Source organism: Micrasema longulum, unplaced genomic scaffold, assembly GCF_059751315.1.
Source record: "Micrasema longulum isolate JH-2025_06_02 unplaced genomic scaffold, ASM5975131v1 h1tg000570l, whole genome shotgun sequence".
Taxonomy (NCBI): Eukaryota; Metazoa; Arthropoda; class Insecta; order Trichoptera; family Brachycentridae; genus Micrasema; species Micrasema longulum.
This window is the reverse complement of record NW_028277766.1, coordinates 101,015-123,369: the sequence shown is the minus strand read 5'-3', so window position 1 is coordinate 123,369 and position 22,355 is coordinate 101,015. Positions and strand designations below refer to the sequence as shown.

At 32.1% G+C, this 22,355-nt stretch overlaps 1 protein-coding gene across 1 annotated transcript; it reads right to left on the bottom strand.

Annotated features, from left to right (window-relative positions):
* Positions 1–2,740: 2,740 nt before the first annotated feature.
* On the bottom strand, positions 2,741–21,289 carry Mad1 (Mitotic arrest-deficient 1). The gene is made up of 14 exons (XM_088228200.1): positions 21,021–21,289; positions 20,735–20,886; positions 18,938–19,126; positions 16,892–17,050; positions 15,617–15,811; positions 13,440–13,622; positions 11,462–11,635; positions 11,190–11,307; positions 8,575–8,766; positions 7,620–7,783; positions 6,717–6,794; positions 4,695–4,852; positions 4,521–4,619; positions 2,741–3,233 (listed from the first exon to the last, which is right to left on the bottom strand). Exons 1-14 carry the CDS (start codon positions 21,154–21,156, stop codon positions 3,014–3,016), a joined length of 2,217 nt encoding a protein of 738 aa, XP_088084326.1. The 5' UTR covers positions 21,157–21,289; the 3' UTR covers positions 2,741–3,013.
* Between the last annotated feature and the right edge of the window lie 1,066 nt (positions 21,290–22,355).

Sequence of the window (22,355 nt, the reverse complement as noted above, 5' to 3'; positions counted from 1 at the left end):
TGTCCTGACCCTGATCAGCCTCTATATAATAATGGACAGAGGATCGAAAAAGTTGACAGCTTTAAATACTTGGGAGTTCACATAACTGAGGATGGTGGGTATGAAACTCTAGTTTAAGTCGAAACGAAATGTTGATAATTCAACTCTTGTATAATGCCTTTACTCCTTTATGGGTGCGAATCTTGGCACCTAACCAAAGCTCAAAACACCAAACCTCTGAGTTTTGAGAGTAAGTGCTTGAGAAGAATATTAGGTATAAGGTGGTTTGATTTTATAACTAACATTGAAATCCGAGAACAGACACAGCAGCCTATTATAATGAGCGTCTTGAGGATGCGCCAGTGGACCTGGCTTGGGCACGTGCTGCGCATGCCTTAGGAGAACCTAAACCCAAGTTGCCTCTTCTTTAAATCTGCAGGCTCACGCCGTCCTTGAAGGCCGTCGACGATCTTTCGACTTTATTCGGTGGAATTAAGGGACAGGGGATTGACGTGGGAGGAGGCGGGAGTGCTGGCTGGGGATAAGGTCTCCTGGAGACGTCCGGTGATGTCCACATGCTCCACCTAGGAGCGGATGTGCAAAAGAAGAATCATTTGAGAATACTCTGGAGTTGTAGTGTTCAATATTTTAAAGCACATTTCCAGTCTGTAAATTAATGAGGGTTACAAATTTTCACCAATAAAAGATGAGTTAAATTTTAGATAATTTAATAAATTTGTGTACATGAATATTGCAGTACATTTTATCAAAGAACATAGATTTATGTATAAAAGAATTTTTTACTAGAGGAAGTACAGATAACTCTTACAAATCCGATAAAACAAAATTATGTGGTGTACATGCATAAAGTACTCCTGGTATTTAATCTTCTTATACAATCAACCCTTATATGTACATATACAGTAAAACCTCGTTTTTACGTTCCTCGATTTTACGTTTTCCCGCTTTTTACACCGAAATGTTTAGGACCCATTTTTCTTCATACATTCTCATACTAATATTCCCCCCAATTAACGTTTTTTACATTTTTCATAACCCCGGTTTTACGCTTAAAAATTTTCGGAATTCATTTGAAGTGTCAAAAAAACTAAAATTATGTCGTAATAATGATGCCGCGGCCTGCGTACCACTGCGTGTGCCATGTGAATGAAGAATAAAAACAGGTAAACAACTAATAAAGGAAAAATTATTGTCTTAACCTAAATTCAAAGCAGGTGCAGTGTAATTGATATTTTTGTTTAAGTGTCTTCCTTTAGTAGGGTTAGTTTTCATTTGAACAAAAACGTCATATTGACTTGTACAAATCATGATACGCAGTTGACAAACGTTTAGAAACAATAAAGTTTTAATATCATTAAAATGCGATGCTTAAAACATAACAATATACATATTTAAAGTTATAATAAAGATGGTTTAAAAAGTCGCGATCTATATGACAGTTGTTTTTAGTGATGCCATAGAAAAAAAGTGATACCGTATAAATAAAATTTCCCAACATTTAGGGGAAAAATTATTTTATGCAAATTCAAAATTATATTTTCGTTTTTTTTTATTTACACATAAAATAATTTTAACATGTTGTTTTTATATAAAAAAACAGATTACATAATATTGTTTGAAAAATATTTTTGTGAAATCATTGAAAATAGGTAAAAAAAATATTGACAATTTCCACTTGTCACCATTTTTACTATTCTTCTGGAAGTTTATGTACACTATAGTGTAGCAAATCAATTTTATTTTTATGTAATTCCTATTTTTTCCATACATTTTTCATTTCCTCACCTTAGTGTTTTCCTCAGTTTTACACTTTTTTCTTGCTCCCTTGAAAAACGTAAAAAGGGGGTTTTACTGTAATTAATCCCAATATAGTCTCAGCATTTAAGAATTAACAATAATTTCACTACAGCTGGGGTGTATAAAAAACTTATAAGTGTAATTATGTACTATTGACATTAAAACCATTGCACATATCTGTACCTTAGAGGATAAAACACGGTAGTCCACTTTTTGCCGTTATGAAGTTTAAAATGCAGAAACTATTGCAATAAGCTACACATTTTATATGTGAATGAAACACCGAAGTCCACTTCTGTCATAGAAATGCTTTTTTAAATTGAAATGAAAATCTGAAGTCCACTTAGTTTTACTGCAAAAAACATCAGTAGTCTCAAATGGGCTATTTCAATATGTACTTTTATTATCAAAATAATAATTATTTTGATAATAAAAGTTATTTATAGATTTAAATTATCTCATTTGGTTAAAATGTTACGATGTTTTGGAAATCGCACAATCACAATCTTGTTTCCTGAACATTTCATTTAATGTGACTCCCCGTGGTTTATCCTACAAGTAACAAATATTGTGGCAGACCATTTTTATCAACACAAGTTATTAATTTTGAATATCTTTGTTTCCACCACTTCAAAGTCAACCCATCGGGACAAATAAAACACTGATTCGAAATTACATCTTCCATAGTGTAAATTATTTTTAATTTTTATAAATAATCTGTTATCAGAGAACCGAAAAATATTGTAATGTTGTTATTAAAAAATCATAATTTGTAGTAAAAAAATGACAAATTACGATTCATTTCAAATCAATTTCGGTAACTCAAAATGACAAAAAAAATATCTTTCTAATTTATAGATCTTTATTATATTTACATATTATTAATTTTTAAATTAGGTAAGTGTTAAGAAACGAATTGCATAATAATTATTTGTCCCCTGGATTTTTATTTTTTTACTTGGTGTGTCGCACACTAATTTATTCATTGATGAAAACATAGTAGATATTATACACAATATGTAGGTACAAGAGTTCAAAATTTCTTTATACTGTTTATTATAAAAGTATTTGTTTTTATTTGTATTTTTTCTAGATTTACTGTACAAGCGGAATTGTTTGAGAATATAATATTTTCATAACACTTTGATAAATTATAATTTATGGAGAACTTTATTGAAGGGGTTTCAAGACATTGTTTTTACACAACATAAATAAATCACTGCGACATAGTCTCGGATATCATTGTTGTTTTGTTGAACAAGTTAAATGTAAGAGCGCTAATAAATACTGGAATAGATTTCTGGTGATGTAAATGTAAGTCTACAAGGTCCTTTATTTGTGTTGAGTAATCAGTCTGAACCATCTCTATTCCGCCATCGGAAGTCAGTTTAAAACTTAAATATTCATCCGGTGAATCTGCATACATGCTAAGTAATCTAGAAAAGAAAAATACAAATGAATATTAAATTACATATATATAGAAACCATATCCATGTATATCTCCTAGTTGTAAAATATGGCACTCATAAATAGCTTCTAGACTTTTTTACTTATATGTCAGGGTTGCACACTGTACATTAGACAAAAACTGACCACTTAGCAGTAGTGAATTCATTCTAAAAATATATTTATTAGAGCTTTAAAAATGTAGTAAGGGAATACATTGGTTCATCCAATGCGACATATCTCAATTATCTGTTACTTGAATTTAAGCTGAGGGACAGTGAAAAATTACAGTGTAAAACTTTATTTTGAACAAATATTAAAATTATTAAATCACAGGGGTGAATAATAGTCAACTGAGGTAAGGCAACAGTACAGACAAGAATATATTATATCTGTACATTGTCCATAGACAAGAGCAAAGTTATGAAAATATTATTTGTTCTCAATTTTAGGTAGCATTAAAAAAATTAATTAATCACTGTATTTCACCTTTTGCTATGTATTAGGTATCTTATTTTTTTAGGAAAAGAAATGTGAGTTCATAAGATTTAGTCAAATATTTATATTTTTGAGGCCATTACACACTGCTAGAAAATGGGAATTAATTTGTGATAGAATGGGGTTCGAACCTCGGACCAAGGATCTGTGAGTTCGCAATACTAACCACGGGACCACAACTCAATTTAAATCTTACATTTGTATGATTATTAAAATGTATAACTTTTTAATCTAACGTGTAATGGCAAAACTGGAAGAATCAAGAATCCAATGCGGAATCTTCAATGGTTTTTTAAAATATTTATTTTTATGCGCCGTATTATCATCGCTATGATTTTTTATGATGTCACTAGTAGTCGTCGGCGAGTTGTGCTGCCGTTTAAAAGTAGAATCCCGTAGCTTTCAAATAACACTATACGTTTTAAAAAGTTGCTACCCGGAAACTGGAAATCAACAAAAACAACATAGAACAACGCTGTTACTAATTGGATATTATATCATGAACCTGTGACGTTTCAAAGCATTTCATTTTTACTAGAACCCTTAATTTATTTTTCTTAAATTTTCAAGAAACTTTGCCATGCAATTAAATGCTTTAATTTTTACAGCGTGATTTTTTTTTTCTCATATCTAATTTCCCATAGCACTGAACTTCTTCATTAGGAACCACATCAATAGTTTAGTGCAACATAGTAACCATTGCACTATGGAAGAGGTAATGTCAGTTCAAAGATTATTGTTAATGGTAGGAAGATATAAATATATAAAACACAACATACCTATAATTATTTGAACTAATTCGATCCAATTTATATCCCGTAAGCATATAACATACATTTCTATACTCTTGTAAGGAATTCATGAGGGCTTCTTTTACCCTGAAAAAAAAGATACATAAATATTTTGCACATAAAAAAATATGAACAAACCAAACAGTAATAATATATTTGTACCTTTGTGCTTTGAGTTTATTAGATTCTACTTCTTGCTTCAGTTGGTCGATTTCTTGAGAAGATTTAGGATTTCCTTCTCGGATAGTCTCTGATAACTTTTGGGTTATTTCCAACTCATTTTGTTCTAATCTATTGATTTTTCTTCGAAGTTCTAAAATCTGAAAAAAAATAATAAGCAGAAGAAAAAAATAAGTTATGTGTATGAACTAGCAACAAACTAAAATGAGAGAAATGCATCCCACCAAGATAAAAATATTATTTTATTTATATTACCGAGGCTTGAGAAAAATCACATTCAATGAGGAAATTCAGTTCTTTTTAATTTTTTTAAAATTGTTAATAGAATATTAAACTAAGCCAAATTTTTAATTTTTATGTGTCGTATTATCAGCGCTATGATTTTTTAAAGTTTTGCCTTTCTGAAATAACTCCGCGTGTGACATCAGAGGTTGTTCTTCCGATTAGTTCGTTTACGGTGACCAAACCGGATGTCCTTCAATGCTCTCATATCATTGGATAGTTCATGTGAACCAGTGACGTCATTCAAAGTAGTGCGTTTTTATTAAAATATATTTTTAAAAATTTGTACATTTTTAAGAAATTTTACCATACAATTTAATGCTCTAATTTTTACCGCGCGCAAGAAAACATTTTTTGTATCCTATTTCCCGTAGGGCTGAAGTTCTTCATTAGGAAGTTCTGCGGTTTTTTTTTGTTAATAGACTATCAAACTAAATCAAAGTTGAAAAAAAAAATTTGTTGCAAGTTGTGTGATTATGAAATTACTCCGTCTGCGACGTCACAAGTTCTCTTCGGTGGGTTTTGCTGATTGGTGGAATGTCTTCCCGTAAACCGAAAATCTATCACAACACCCTATCGTTGGTTGATTCGGAAGAACTAGTGACGTCATTCAAAGGAGTTCATTTTTATTCATTTTTTCATACATTTTTCAGAAACTTCACCATACAATTAAATGCCCTAATTTTTACGCCTTTCTTTTTTCCTTTTTAATGCCCACATTTTCCCGTAATACTGAAATTCCTCATTATTGTGATCTCACCGAGAATCGAACCCGGAACTCTTCATACTTTAGGCAAATTCTTAACCATTTCACCGCCGGGGCTGCTCATAAAAATAATAATGGTTTATTAGCATAACTATTCCTACGATTTGCTACTTTTTAATGGTAATAGGTTTGATGTATGCATATTTTAGGAATATCCAATTTTATTATTAGCGCATTCGCATACACTTTTCTCACAGGCTTCGCTCATATGGACACGTATAACTTTTTTTTTTACTAATTGGACCGAGTTGGACCGAGTTGATGGTTAAAAGTAAATCTTATTTGACAAATATACTGGGACCCTTTTGTTACTGACAGTTTTTATATGGACACAATATCTCCTTCTATCACATAATTACTTCAGATTCACGTAGGCTATACCCGTTATTTTCTAAATGAGAGACACCACTTTGACGGCTACAGCCGGCATAATCGAGGACATACTAAAGAACTAGATACATTTTGCTTTTTTTGTATTTGTCCATTTAACAAGGCAAGCCAGTATTTAAAAAGAGAAATTTATATATGGAATAATTCAATTTGATTATCGATTTGGAATGCTCTCGGCATGGAATGCTCTCCCAAGCAGAAATCCGAAACTGTGAGAGTGAAGTGATGTTTCGGAAGAAACTTAAAACCCACTTGTTCTCTAAATCATTTGAATAAATTCTTAGCATGTGGTGGAAAAGTAATATGAAAAAGTACATTATTTTTCTTAAATTAAAAAGTTAAAATTAAATTTATATCTTTATATAATCACTTTGTAAAGCGCCCTTGAGGTATTACATTACGAAAATGGCGCTATATAAGTTACCCATAATTATTATTATAATTTGGTGGAATGTGAAACTTTTGGAGGATATCCCAGTCTCACATCAAACTACATTTCAATGAAATATCCATGTATTTTTGTCTAAGTTTCACTAAATATTAGTATTATAATGATAAATTTATACCTCAGCATATGCCTTGTCCAAATCCAGCTTTAAAATTTCTTGCGCTTTTGTTGCTGGATTTTGTGTCAAGTGTACAATCTATAACAAATAATATTACATTGTAAAACAACAAAATGAAGCATTACAAATCATAATATGCAAAACTAAGGCCAGTTTTGTATGAGTGTTTGTTTTTGCATTCTCTCTGTAATAATGGGCAGAGGATTGAGAAAGTTGACAACTTTAAATACTTGAAAGTTCACATAACTGATGATGGTTGCATCTACAAAGAGCCCTAGGAATTGCTGGAGCAAGTTTTAAAACGATGCGTGCTGTCTGAAAATCTAGTTTATACTCGGCCAAAACGAAATGTTGATTATTTAACTCTTGTATAATGCCAGTACTTCTATATGAGTGTGAATCCTGGCTCTTTACCAAAACTCAAAACACAAAACATCTGATTTTTCAGAGTAAGTGCTTGAGGAGAATATTAGATATAAGGCGGTTCGATTTCCATACAAGAAGTCCAAAAATGCACGCAGCAGGCTCCCATACGAGCGTTTTGAGGGTGCGGCGGTGGACCTGGCTTGGACACGTGCTGCAGATGCTTCAGGAGAGTCTTAGCTAGAGTTGCGTCTTGATCACACCTGCGGGCTCAGGCCATCCCGGAAGGTTTTCAATGAAAATCTTTCGGCTTTATTTGGCGGAACCAAGGGACACGGGATCCACATGCGAGGAGGTGAGAGTGCTGGCGGGCGTTAAGAGTTTCCTGGATGCATCTGGTGATGCCCACATTCTCCACTTGGGAGTGGATGTGGAAAAAGAAACCCACATGGTAAAAATCACATTTAAGTGTTGTGATTTCACAGGGAATCAAACCAAAAGCCTCATGCGAACATTAGAAATGGAAACAGAATGTTTCACCTTTGTTTTGGTGGGGTCATAATCTCCCTTGAGGGCTCGACTCTCTAACTGCATCTCCAGCTCATCTTTTCTTGTCCTCAGCATGACATTGTCCTTCTTCACATTTTCCACTTCATCCTTCAGTCTGGAAACCTGATCTTGGAGGGCCGGGGTGCTGTCAGCTCCTGGGATCATCAAATTTGTGATTATGTTTTGTATAACTTTTAAAAATAATTAGTGTATTGTTATTTATATTTAAAGTATTAACTTCGTGGTCAAACATTTTATTAAATGTTATTTAATATTTTTTTTATTTTTTTATTTCAATCTTAAAGTAGGGCACACATATCATACATATTGTTATGTGTGTTCTAATAATAACATTACAAATATATTTAATTTATAAATTGTTTATCACATATGTCTTGACCATTATTTTAAATTTTGATATGTTTTTTTCTTCATAAATATTTTTTTCCATTTCGTAATACTTTTTAATTGCTTTAAATAAAATTGAATTTTGTGACTTTGCCTTTTTCCTAAATGGAAGTCTAATTTTGTTCTTTTCTCTAGTATTGTGATTCATGCTGGTTCCGATCAATTTTTTTCCAAAATTCTGTTTTTTATTAGAGTTTATAATTTTATGAACAAATATCATTGTATTGTAAAATATTCTTTGTTTATATGTTAATAATTTCATTTCATTTACCATCGACTTTACCCTCGTATATCTGTTTTTTTTCAAAATGATTCTAAAGGCTTTATTTTGTAATACAGTTAGTTTATCTATGTTTATATTTGTACATAATATCGAATTGTACATAATATAATATCGAAATTTGTGATATATCTCGCTCAAAAAAATCATACAGATACTGAGCGTTCTCCTAAGAGAAAAAAATGGGGTTATACAACTCAACAACAGCCAAATTTAGACTGACAACAGTGTACTTCTGGAGTGCGAAATATTACTTACTGTAGGCTAGCATGTCTTGCTCCATTTTGGTCACCAGGTCTCTGTAGCCCTGGAGGGACTTCTCCAGCGTCTCCACTCGGCCTGGCAGCAGTGCCCCCGTGCCTCCTGCACTTGCCTCCCCGGCCAGGGACACGGTCAACTCCTTCTCGTAGCAGTCCAACTGGTGACGGTAACTATCCCTCTCCCGAGACACTGCAAACAATATGATTACATATTTTTTAAATCCATCCCGCGGATCCGAAGAAGCGTGGCTGCAGTCCCAATCTTGTATTCCTTCACCGTCATATTGTCAGCCGAACTGATAAAACTAAATCCCAAACTCACTTTTTTTAGGGGAGAGAAAACACAGTTTTTACTTCAGTAGCGAATTTTCATCATCACCATTTCCACATACAGTGGTGCATAGGGCACTCCATTTGTAAACCAAATACAGCGTATATTAATCATTTGTTACATGAAGGAAAGGTGAACAGTGTTACGCTTTAGGTGCCAGTACATGGACAATGAAATATTCCAGTTTAAAAAATCTTTAAAATCAACATTTCACGTCCACCTGCCAGGAATCGAACGCTGGCCTTTAGTAATGGTAGGCAAACAAATCAACCACTACACGAGTTGGACTTATATCCTTTTGACTTCAGGATTTTTGTCAAGTCATCAAATCAAAAACACTCATCCCGGGGTTCTGGTTCTGTTTCACACACATAACTGTATTCTGCATCTGCCTGGACACCAGTGGCGAACGGTGACTTTTTTATAGTTAAGCTATAATTTTTTCCAAAATTTGTACCTGCATGTACATAAATACATATGAGCAATAAAGTATATACACGGCTTCTTTTTCTATGGTTTTGTGTGAATACAACATCATCTCTCCGCTTCACCTGCTGACAACAGAACGCGGAATACCTACTCATTTTTAACTTGAACAATTATTACCAATAATCCACCAATTAAACTTAAACAACAATGAATAACTTCGCAAAATAAATAGGTATATTCTCCATTATTTTATTATAATACATACAGTATATTACAGAAGTCAACGTCAAGCCAAAAAAGAATGATAGGGGAAACAAATGAGAGCATTGGAAGCAAAAATAGCAACCCCCAAAAAAAAACATTTTTCTGGTTATGATGTCATTCTGTAGTTTATCAACTTTATTTTTATAAAAATCATGAGTTGAGTTGCAAATGTAGTTTAAAATCATACTTGGAGCATCGAACTCAGGTCAGCGACACACCAAAGCGCGCAAATGTGAAATCGATACTCGCAACACTCGCCTCGATCCAGGCGGGTAGCACTGACCTAAGTGCTGATAACGCAAATTCGATTGTTCGTCAGTCCAATGCCCGGGAGGACATTATCTTCCCTCCGTCGTAGTGGGAGACCAGGGAACAAAGGAATCCAACGTATAAAAGGAGGACACGTTCTACGGACCACTACATATCTCTTCAGTACTCTCTTACGGACGTTACTCTGTCCGACATCATTTTTATTAGTTATTTAATTTATAATTAAATGGGAAATAAATAATTGTATTAACATCTAACGCTGTTTCTTCTGTCTACGCTCCGACTGGTGTAGAGGCTCCTCAACACTCCAACCGCAAACATCTACACTTCTGATGGTTTGAAAATAGTGTTTGGAAGCAAACAGCAATATCCATTAGCCATTTTATTCAACCAATGACAGGTTAGATATTTAAATTTTCAAAATGGCCATCCCGTACAAATATTAAAGAAGTTTTTTGAATTCGTGTTCCTATTAAAGCTAATTTATTAGTATCTTTAAGTTTAAGTTCAGTGAAAATAACATTTCAAACGTAAATATGGAATGTCTCGCTAGTCCCGTGACTTCAAAGAAAGCTAAAAAAAGAACTCCAGAGTACTGGAAAAGAAATGTAGATGTACACAGGATTATTCTGAACCACAAGTAACTTATGTCATGTGACGTCACATTAGAATTTTGGGATGAGAAGCAAATGTAGCAAACTCCATAAGTTGGAAGCACAGGCAAAAACCTCCAAGAAATAATTTAGTTTTTGAGTACTTTGCATATTAAAATGAACAATTCTTGTTTGTTCTTCGTTTTACAAATACTAAAAACTCATTAAAAATGCATTGAATTAGCTTCCGACTCTCTTTGGCATTAGTGTAGCAGTTTTTGTTATTTTTCTCGAAAATACCAAAACGGGAGTTTGCTATCTTCCCTTCCAATGCCCTCAAATGTCATGGTTGTTATGAGAAAAATGTTGAAAAATATCCGAGCTTTGAATTTTTCAAATTATAGGCATTTAAAAAAAACAAGAAAGTCAACATCCTGTGATGGTCTTTTTACTCCCGTTAATAAAAATCTTTACTTTTTAAAATTTTATTTTAATTATGTAATCCTGAATAATGCTTCTGTAAATGGTAACCTATAATTTAAAGCTCACTGCTCCAGCTTGGAAGAAAATGTTACTTTTTGCCCAACCAAGTTTTCAAATTTAATACTATGCTCAATTTTAACTGACTGTGCCGAAAATAAAATGTAATTAAATACTACATTTTTGCTAAATTAGAATATCAGCAAATATGCAAAACTGAAAAGGGAAGACAAATAATGAACTTACCTAGTAAGAGCTTTTTCTGGAATCGATGATTAAGACTCTGTTGGGCTTTCTGTATATTTTGAACATCGGTCAGCTTTGTTTGAGCCTTGTCTCTTTCGTGCTTGGCGGTCAACAACTCCTGCAAATAAAGATTTGCATACATAATGATCAAATTATGATTATTTTTAATCATTGTAAAATGGTAGCCCGATGTTTCCACTAAAGAGCTCCCATACGCATTCCATCGGCTATTTTATATTGCGCTAATAAAACAATGAGTTAAAAAAACTTACGTCTTTAGCTCTGGCAAGTTGTGATTCAGCCTCCACCTTGATTGTTGTTAGAGTGAGATCTCGTTGCTGTAGGCGCTCTACCAGACCAGCCAGGAGTTGGGGAGACTCGGCTTCAAACTGTCTTCCTATTGTCCTCCACTCTTCTGTTTCCCTGTCCATATCGCTGTACTTTATCTAAGGAAAATTGAGGTACTTGTCATTAGCACGTGCAAATACTGTGCGGCTACTCGGCGGCCCCTGTGACGTAGTTGCCTCACATATAGGGGGTACTGCTTTAAATTTCCGATGAGATCACAATACATAATAAAAAGAAGTGATTGCTTTGAAGTTACAACTCACAACTGTAATTGAGACCCTCGGCCTGTTGTGGTGGAAAAAAATTACAAATAATGGTTACAATCTGATTTTCATAAAATAAATATTGGCATTAGGATTTGCCCAAATATTTTAATTATGTGGTCATTTTTCACTTAGTTCCAAATAACTGTGCTAGGAAATAGGAATCTGTAGTCCTTAAAATATAGCTTGATTAAAAGACAGCTGTCAAACTAATGTCACTAGTGGTAGGAAATTATTGATCACTGATCATGCACCGATCAAATCGATTTTATCAGTTTTTCATGCAAACATGAGACTCTGTTTCCGAAAATTAATATAAAAACGCAAAAACAAGCCTATTATAGTGTGTTTAAGACAATTATTTACTAAAGAATAAATCATTAAATACTTTTTTCATGAATAACAACAAATGAATAATTTTTAATTCGATCGATTTACGTTGATCAATTTGTCCATCTCTAACATTTTTGCAAAATGACGTAACCTTGTAAGAACGTCGTTAATAATTAGGTTTATTTTAGTTTTAAAGCTGATTTTATATAATTATTGGCCCTCATTGGTTTTAAAGTACCAGTTAGAGTGACTAGGCTAGTTCAACTTTATCACTGCAACAATCATAGCTCAATATATTCTAGCAATTCAGTACTGAAGCGTCTACATGCGCTGGGTAATAAACATTCGGATTTAGGTGACATATTTTTATTGAAATTTCCAGCTTATAAACAATTACTTGTAAAACATTTTAGTGTGGAATCAATATTTTAATTATGTTCTTTCTAAGTAAGCATTGAAAAAGTTGTTACTGTATATACTCCACTGTAAATACTTATGTATGTATGTAATGTAAAAGGTACTTGTACCATTGATTCTTGAAAAAATAAAAATAAAATAAAATTATGTTGATTTATATGTCAAGCATTGTATTAAAAAAATAAATTAACATGCCAGATAGGAATGATTTTTCGTGTCAATATAAATCACTGCTTACACGTTACTACAAAGTTATGTCCTCACTTTTGCTGACAACTGTCATTCTAATCAAGCTATATTTTAAGGACTATAATTTTAGCAGTGCAGGGTTTGAGCTTCGGATCTGTTCGGACGGAGTACGCGACATTACCAGAGGAACACGACATGGTTTGATTATTTATTTGTTTTCTAGATATATATATATATATGGTCAAATAATTTATATAGCGCCATTTTTGTGAAAATCGCGCTGAGAAGGTAGGTTCATTTTGCATTCCCCCATTTGCTTCTTGGATTGAACATTTAAATAAATTAACAAATTACAACAGAGTTGAAGAACATTTTTGAGAAGGAAGTATAAAAGTCTAGGCATTTATAGGGCTTATAATCTGTCATCGGCTGGTTTAAGTGGCCACTTTACAAACTGTGTAACATTCACAAAACATCCATATGTTTTTTTCAACTTCACACTTTGCCGAGACTTCCATATTTCCTTCACTAAAGTTTCTCCATCTCTGTCGTAATTTGTTAATCTTAATAACTCCCTAGGGGGTAAAATCCAATCTTTTATCTACAAACATTTGTACAAACTCGAAATATATCATTTAAATAAATACATACATACATAGATAGACATCTTAATAGAGATAGAGATTGTATATGTATAAACCTGCAAGTCACATAGATTCTGGTGCACGGGCTGGAGAGAATTAATTCTCGTATTAAGCACGTGGACTTGCTCCTCAAGCATCTGATTCCGATGAGCAACAGATCGAAGGTTCCTTAACTCGGCCCGGAGGGAATCGAGTTCACGCTCCAGAGCTGGCATAGACCCTAACCGTTTCTGGGATACCTAAAAAAAACAAAAGTTGACATGTGATTTGTATTCATAAGTCAGAATTTTCAATAATAAAGATATGTAATATGTATCACGTTCATACGTATACATAATCATAGTTTTGATTTAAGGTAATTAATATACAAATACAGTTATTTCTATCTTGTTATATCTTTAGCTTTTTTATTTTCATTTTCTAATGAATATGTTTTGTAACTTGAATTATATAAATTAAACTTTTATTTTATTGGTTGGTTGGTTGGAAGAAATTGCCATTTGGCAATAAGCCCGCCAATGTACATTTTACATCGTGTACAAATTAAAAAAAAAAAAAAACAGTTTATTTATTTATAAATGCCCGGAGGGCACTTACAATATTTGGTTGAGAAGTACATGAAAAATACATCGGTAGTCAGATGGCAGAAGGGACCATCTGTATTTTTGTCTATGTTTAAGTTTTCAAAAGTTTTAATTAATATTTCAGAAAATACACGCAGAATAAAAAAACAACAGCGTCATTTAGAATGGTAATTTCTTATTGGAAAGCAACACTAAAATATTTTAGATTGTGGATTAAAGTCTTGAAAATGAGACGTATTTCAGCTCTCCTGAACATTTTTGAAAATTACAGATGGTCCCTTCTGCCACCTGACTACCGACATATTTCAAAAATATATTTTAAAAAAAAGCAAGTCCCCTAAAAAATATTAACGACGTATTGCTTATATATATATTGAACAATAACTATAGTCCTTAAAATATAGCTTGATTAGAATGACAGCTGTCAAACTAATTTCATTAGTGATGGGAAATTACTAATCACTGATCAAATCAATTTTATCAGTTATTTCATGCAATCATAAAACTCTGTTTCCGAAAATTGATATAAAAAACGCAAAAACAAGCCTATTGTAGTGAGTTTAACACAATTATTCACCAAAAAATGAGACATTTATACTTTTTTCATGAACAACATCAAGTGAATTATTTTTTTATTCGATCAATTTACATTGATCAATTTGTCCCATCTCTAACGTTTTTGCAAAATGAGGTAACCTTGTAAGAACGTCGTTAATAATTATGTTTATTTTAGTTTTAAAGCTGATTTTATATATTAATGTTGATTTATGTTTCAAGCGTTGTATTAAAAAAATTAATTATCACGCCAGATACAAATGATTTTTCGTGTGTCAATATAAATAAGTCTTTTGATGTTACTACAAAGTTATGTCGTCACATTTTCTGACAACTGTCATTCTAATCATGTTACATTTTAAGGACTATAATGATCATACAACTGGGCCTTGGTTGCATAATTTTGGCACACTTGAATGTCTCAGCCAAAAAAATTTTGTACATTGTTAAAATAGTGAAATTAATAAATAAATATTTTTTAAGATTAAACCAGCCTGCATCCTTATTTACAAATAGCAATAAAAAAAAAACAAAATTGACTTTATTTTGGAATAAGACTTCGCATTTTGTCTTTCGGAATAAAACACATTTTTTTAAAAAATAAGCTAATCATAGTTTTAATTTTTTTAAATGTATTTTTGTTTATCAAAACAAAAATGTATTTTTATTCATTATAATAAGTTATTATGGTTATTCATTTTAATTAAATAAATATAAAACAACTTTGTTTTTAACCCCTTACTTTCTTTTTCTACCAACCAGTTTCAAAACTACACAAACTTCTTTATCGAGGTATAATTAACTAATTAATCTTATCCTATTTTATTTTTACAGTGTTTACTAAATATTAAATCGAAACATATCGAGCTAATAAGCCAAGTTCGGTAAAAAAAATAAATGGGTAAAAACAAAGTTATTTTATTATAATGATTAACCAAAAAATTAGTGCTTTAAATATAAATTTTATTTTCCTCAAGCAGACTCCAAAATACAAGTAAATACATTTTTGTATAATTAAAGCATGCCCTTCTAAAAACTGATTTTTGTCACACCAGAAGCATCGACTCGGTAAAAGCAATAACAAATTTAATTACCTTGGCTTGCTCCAACCACTCTTTATAGGACTCCTTGTCACTCTCCAAGTCTCGAACACGAGCCTCTGCCTGCTGCATGGCCAGAGACTGTTTCTCCAAGGCCACATGTAACTTGGTGGCTCTATCAGACTCTGTGACAGCCCGATCGTGGCTTTCTTTATATGTCTCTGCTTCTCTTTGGGATGCTTCCAAAGCCTTTGGAATTTAAAAGATATTAAATCATCTTGATGGTGAAAAGAACTGATCCTGAATTGAGTTGACCAGTTAACAAAAATTACATCTTTACATTGTAGTATGACATATTTAGCTAGGTTAATAAACAATCGGTAAATATTTATTATATCTGATAAACTACAATTTAAAAAATATATATATAGAAAATTAGAATTATAGAAAAGAAAATTCGGGTATACCCTTCACATGTGTATATTAATATGAGGGTGTAGTATATATGTGTGTTTTCTCACTCAATTGTATTAAATGTACAAATTCATAGTGGTTTTGTATTTTGCAATGTATTATTTGTGTATAAGTTATAAGGTTGTCCCAAAATGAGTCCCATATTATTGTCCTAAAATGAGTTTTTTTGTATAAAACTTAATGGGAATATTAAAAGTATGTATAGATATATATATATATATATATATATATATATATATAATGAATATGTATTTAAATATATTTTTAAATCACAGGGCAATTTAAACAAATATTATATTGTGAAATAGTTATGTCACAAGAGATATTGTTTCTAAATTATTTTGCTAAACCACAACAGGCCAGTGGGTCCAATAGCACAAAATAACCAGGCTTGAGAAAACACATAAATTTTAGTGTTCTTACTGGGAATCGAACCTGGAGCCATCCATGCTTGAATCAAGCATCTTAGCCGGTAAAGCCCGCACTTAATAGTTCAAAGGGTACTGCATTGCAATCAGGGTGGTCAGTGTTGCGCTCAATTGCCAGTCCAGGGACTATGAAGTATTGCAGTGTAAAAACACCTTTTGAAACCAATACATCATGCCAACCTTTTCGGTAATCAAACCCGCGACTTCTTGCATGGTAGGCAAATCCTTTAACCTCTATAATACACGTTATATTGTATCAAGTGAAGTACATGCATTGAAAGTTCTCTTGTAACATTATATTGGTGTTAATTTAAATGCATTCCAAAATATTTTTTAACAAATTGCTGATGAGTAATAAGCTGCCTTTAAGTAAATAAATAAATTATAATTATTGAATCTTTACAAATGGCAATGTATCTAATTTTACCTGTGTTAATTCTTCAATATCTTTTTTTAATTCAGATAGCTGTCCATTGTTGATAATTGATGAGTCGATTACTTTGGTTTTTAATTCTGATACTTCTTTTTGAAGATCTTTTTTCTCTCTTGTCATTTTATTATGCAAATCGTCCATGTTACGTTTCATCTAAATTAGTAAACAAATTCAATTCAATAAGACTCGTACATTTAACAGTAAAAATATGGGGATGAAATTTTGGAAATCGATCGTGAAAATTATTAATTTGTTTAACTTATTTGCTCAAAATGGAATGTCAAATAAACGAAAGTGAGCATTTTCGACACCTCCTTCTATTCGCGTTCAATCGAGGAAATAAAGCTGCCAAAGCTGTCACAAAGTTCCAAAACTTACACAAATCGTGATGTATTAGGGACGTGGCCAATGCAATTCAATTCAAAATTATAAGTTTAAAAATATTTTTTATGCTACTAATATATAGTAGAAAATTTTTTTTTACTCAATAGAATTTCATAGACCCTTATTAACTCTTAAAAGACTGTGCTGAATAATCCCTTTGCAGCCGGTGGTGTAACACAATGTGACCACAAGCATAAGTCGAGATATTTTGAAATGTAAGCTAAAATACCAAATTATTTACAATGGTATGTGTTAAAAATGATCTTTATTCAAAGATGTTACATAAAAAATATAAAATTAAAGCATATTTATGCAAAATAAAGTTAGAAATTGTGTTCATTCCTTTTAAAATCCCGCCAGCAAGCGCTGCCGCCCGCGTCTGGTTGTCGACTGAATTCCGAATTACACTTACGACTGAATTTAGCGGAAATAGATCAACCGGGAGACTAGAAAGTATGCTATGCTAATACAACTCTTATTTGAATGCAAAAAAGAATATCAAATTTTTATTGCAAATAAATACTAGATTTTATTAGAATAAATAAAAACGCTGTTAAAACATATTCTTAGAATAATATTGAAATAAAACCTAAAAAAATAGCAAAAAAAACTTGTAAGAAATAAAATAATAGTACGTAATACGTGATATAATCAAATCATAATTAAACATACACAAAAATGACAACGTAAACACGTTTTTTAAAACTAGTTACGAACAAATTTTTTGAACACTTTAAATGAAATAACTTTGCACACTTCCTTGGGTACACTTCCACTTATTTGTTTGACCAATTAGCGCTTTCATCCTCTAATGGACATCTTCAGACTGGCGAATATTATACAATGTAAGGATGATTTATAGAAATCAAAATATTATCTTAAGTGTGGAAATGAGTGGAAGTGTACCAAGTATTTTTGATCAATAACTTATATGTAAATGTATGTAAATATTACATCATTACAATGAAATTCCATCAAGAATTGTCAAAAAATAATTTAAATCAGATAAATTGTGATTAAATTGTAGAAACATTTCGGGAACACGGTGTGTTAAATACAGCGTCAGCTCAGTATACTACAAAAAACTTCACGCGACTGATGTGTTCTCTGTCCCACAAGTGGTATAATTCTGTATCGTGCTCTTTCGGTATTGTTTTCTCGGTCACTCAAGCTCCGCCCCTAATGAATAGTGTCCTTGTCGGTCTTCTGATATGCTATATTCTCGTGCTCTTTCTTATAAAATTTAATAAACCACTTATAATACTGGCATCTCTTTCGTTTGTTTTAATTTATTTTACAAAATGAAGAAATTGTTTTTTATAGAAAAAGCCCGTGCATTTTTTATAAAAATGTTTCTTTATTTTGGTGTAAAAAAGTCCATATAAGGATTACAAAAAATATGAGTTGGTTATTTAAAAAAATAAGAGAGTTATTAAATGTTTTTTACCCGAGGTAGACATCCGTTACCGCATAGCCACACATGAGTTAATTTAAAATTGTAAAAAAAAAAAGTGATACTTCCCTATTGTTATCAACATAGCATATTTACAAAACATATCTGTGCTCTTATAAGATTAATGAAATTTTTAAAAATTTTTTTTAAAAAGAGTAAAATATGTCCAGATTTAGAAATAAATAATAAAAGCATTGACAAACCTCCGACAGTTGCTCCTTCACTTCGTTTTCTCTTTCCCGTACAACTTGTAACCTTTCTTGAATTTCTGAGAACGCCTTCTCCCTGTGTTTTCTTTCATCAATAAACGTTTTCTTTTCATTTTCAAAGTAAACTTCAGTCTCTTTACGAATCAACTGCTGGTGCTGTATTTGGGACTCCAGTCTGGCAATCTAGACAAATCAAATATCACATTTCACCATAGAGATGGACATTGAATGTAAATTTAATTTAATCCACTGAATTTGATGTGAGAGTACATATTTATATTTTCGTAGATATCAAAGTATTCAAGGCGGCCTCCGCGGTGTAGCAGTCAAGACGCTTGACTCACGCACGGAAGATTCTCAGTTTGATTAATGGTGAGAACACAAAAATTTTATGTGAATCCTGAGTGTTCTGTGTTGTAAATCCCCACTGTAATTGGGCCTCCTGCCCTGTTGTGTTGCAAAAAATATTTTTTTTATTTTTTAGGGTAATTTACAGTGAATACCTATACCATTTTTTTCATATTCTTGTTCATGCCTCAACTGAGCTCTTCCAACCTCTTTCACAAAACGGACTATCTCTTCGTTCTAGTAACGAGAGACCCCCTTTAATAACCTTTCATCGCTTTAATTTTCTTCCTCCTCTTTCACAGTAGTAGCTGCTCGATTGTGGAATAATCTACCAACAATGTTAGAGACGCCCTTTATTCATTTACATTTAAATCAAGATTGAAATGTCACTATCTAAATATTTAAGTTGTTTTTTTATCCTTCTCCTTTCCTTCCTATCCCCTCTCCTCTCTTCATAGTACAGTGTTAATTTTTTATATATTTTTTTAGATAATCTTTGTTTTTAATTTTGTATAAAATCATAAGATTCAATATGTCTATGTACATGTAATTTTTTTAAACTAAACGGTTTGGGTAGGTAGGAAGAAATTGCCTTATGGCAGTTTGCCCGCCCTTATATGTATGTATATTGTATATGTATATAAAGTGTTAAAAAAATAAATAAATTTGCTAGAAATAAAATCTGTGATAAGTCGGGACTTGCAGATAATTTCAAAAGTAAAAAAATGAATAAACAATATAACGGGATGGGTTTTGCCCTTGGACTGGATAAGACAGCAACTCATTGTAATTCTCTCCATATAACTGCATGTGCATTTTCGGTGCATTTCTGCAGTGCCATGACCAGTGAACAAGATGCGACCACAAGTCTTCTCGCTTGAGGAAAAATTTTGTGGCTGTTCATAAATTCCTCTGTTCGTCTGAAAATGTTATTTTGAAGAAGCCAGTATTACAGTTTAGTAAAGCAATGTAATAATTACATCTGCACGTCGATTCAACAAGTCGACGTGATGTACTCATATGTTTCTCAACATTTTCCTTACAATATATTTGACGAAATGAAAACAAACAGTTGGAATCACATGGATTTTACTCCTAACAGCAAACAATGTTGAGGTTGTTTACTTTTGCACATTAGAACACCTAGAAAACCTTGTTTTAAAGTGCTCAACGAGGCTCCAAAGATTTCAATGTTTTTCACAATGCCTATATGCAATTTGCGGGTCGGGTTAGTTTTGAATTCCGAAGCATGCACAAATATGAAGCTAAAAGCTTGCAGAAATGATTATACGGATCTTGTTTTAGATCATCAAGTGAGAAGTAGCTGCAACCGACTTAGATTGATTGGCGACACTTTTACATGTGAACACAACGTCGTGCAATTGGCTTTATGTAAAATCCAAAAGCATGGACAAAAATGACAATTTCTTTGTACAAGCTTACTTGTCCCCTGGCTTCAATAAGTTCGGCTTTGAGTCGCTTCATTTCCCATGGAGAAGACACGACGGGAGCGCTTGCACTGGAATTAGAATCTGACCTGGATCTCTTTAAGGGGGTATTAGCAGATTCATAATTGGATTTCCTTTTACCGAATCCTAGAAGAAATTAATTGCAATTTTTATAAAACTGGCAGTTTAGGCACAAAAACACCACATTTTTTCAATGGCAATGTAAAAAAACAGGGAATTTTCATTCAAGTAATGAAGAAACTGCGCTACAATTTACTAACCTTCTCCAACGGCAGCATCACTGAAGTTTAACTTGGCAGCGGCTGAATTTACGCTAGCTTTTAAAGTGGTAGAACTTACAGCCTTACGATATGGACGGAGTATGTCCAAAAGCAGTGTTCGATTGTCGTCTGACATTTTATTTTTTCTGCACCGGCATCAAATACAAATGATAATTTGTTAAAATCTGTATCTCGTTTCGCGTTTTTGACTTTGATAAAACGCAAACAGCAAACACGTGAACCATAAACTAGAGATGAAGGTAAAAAGCATAGATATTAAATAAAATGTCATCATAATGTTACCAACGTAAAAAGTATATATTTATTAATTGTGGTATTATTGCATTTACATAATATTATTGTAAGTAGCTAATCAAAACAGAGGACAGTGCTACAATGAGAGTTTAAAAACCAAAACTAAAGAGTATAAAAAAAGTAGAACTGAGTAGAAAAAATACCCATAAATTAAAAATGAAAAAAAATGACTCAAAAAGGTATTTTCTTCATGGGATAAGTACTATTGCACCGTTTCCTTGTACTACTTATACAAACCATTATTTCTTCTTTCGACATAGTTAAACTTATCGTAGCGTGTTGTGTCACTCGATCTTTTTCGGCTTTTGCATTTATTTGCTTTGTAAATCTTGTAAGCATTCATCATCTATTCACGTACATAAAATATGATATCACACTATTTTATTATGTACGGATTTTTAAAAAAAGTATTTATACACATATTTGCCAGACAGAAGTACCTACAACTACTTTCGAGAAAATTTAATTTGATATTTTTTTCCTTCAACTTCACACTTCCAATACTGCTTTTTAGCATTTGAGTTGAAGTCAGTTGCTCCAAAAAACAAATTTCAAATGTTATATTTTCGCCAAAATAGGCAAAATGTGAAAAAAGTAAGACATTGACGAAAACGCAAAAATTATTCAACTTTTAACTATTTTCAACGTATAATTTTTTGGTGCAACTGGCCTAAAGTAAATGATTATTTTAGTTTCTACGACAAACATGAAGTATTTTTGAAAAAAGATTGGCGAAAAAAAGGAACATAAAAAAAGTATATAAAAATTAAAATACAAAATATCAAGCCCTAATAAAATGCAGTTTGTCAGCAGGTGCTTATAGTAAAGTTCTAATATATATACATAATATAATATCTTAAATTCGATAACATAGAAAAATGATTATGACGATAGAAAAAAAAATGTATTCCCTATGCATCGAAAATATGTTACACGAAGAAAAATAAAAATTTGTCCAAATAAAAAAGAAAAACATTAAAAAAACACGTTCTAAAACCCAGATTTTCAGCATACGTCTTT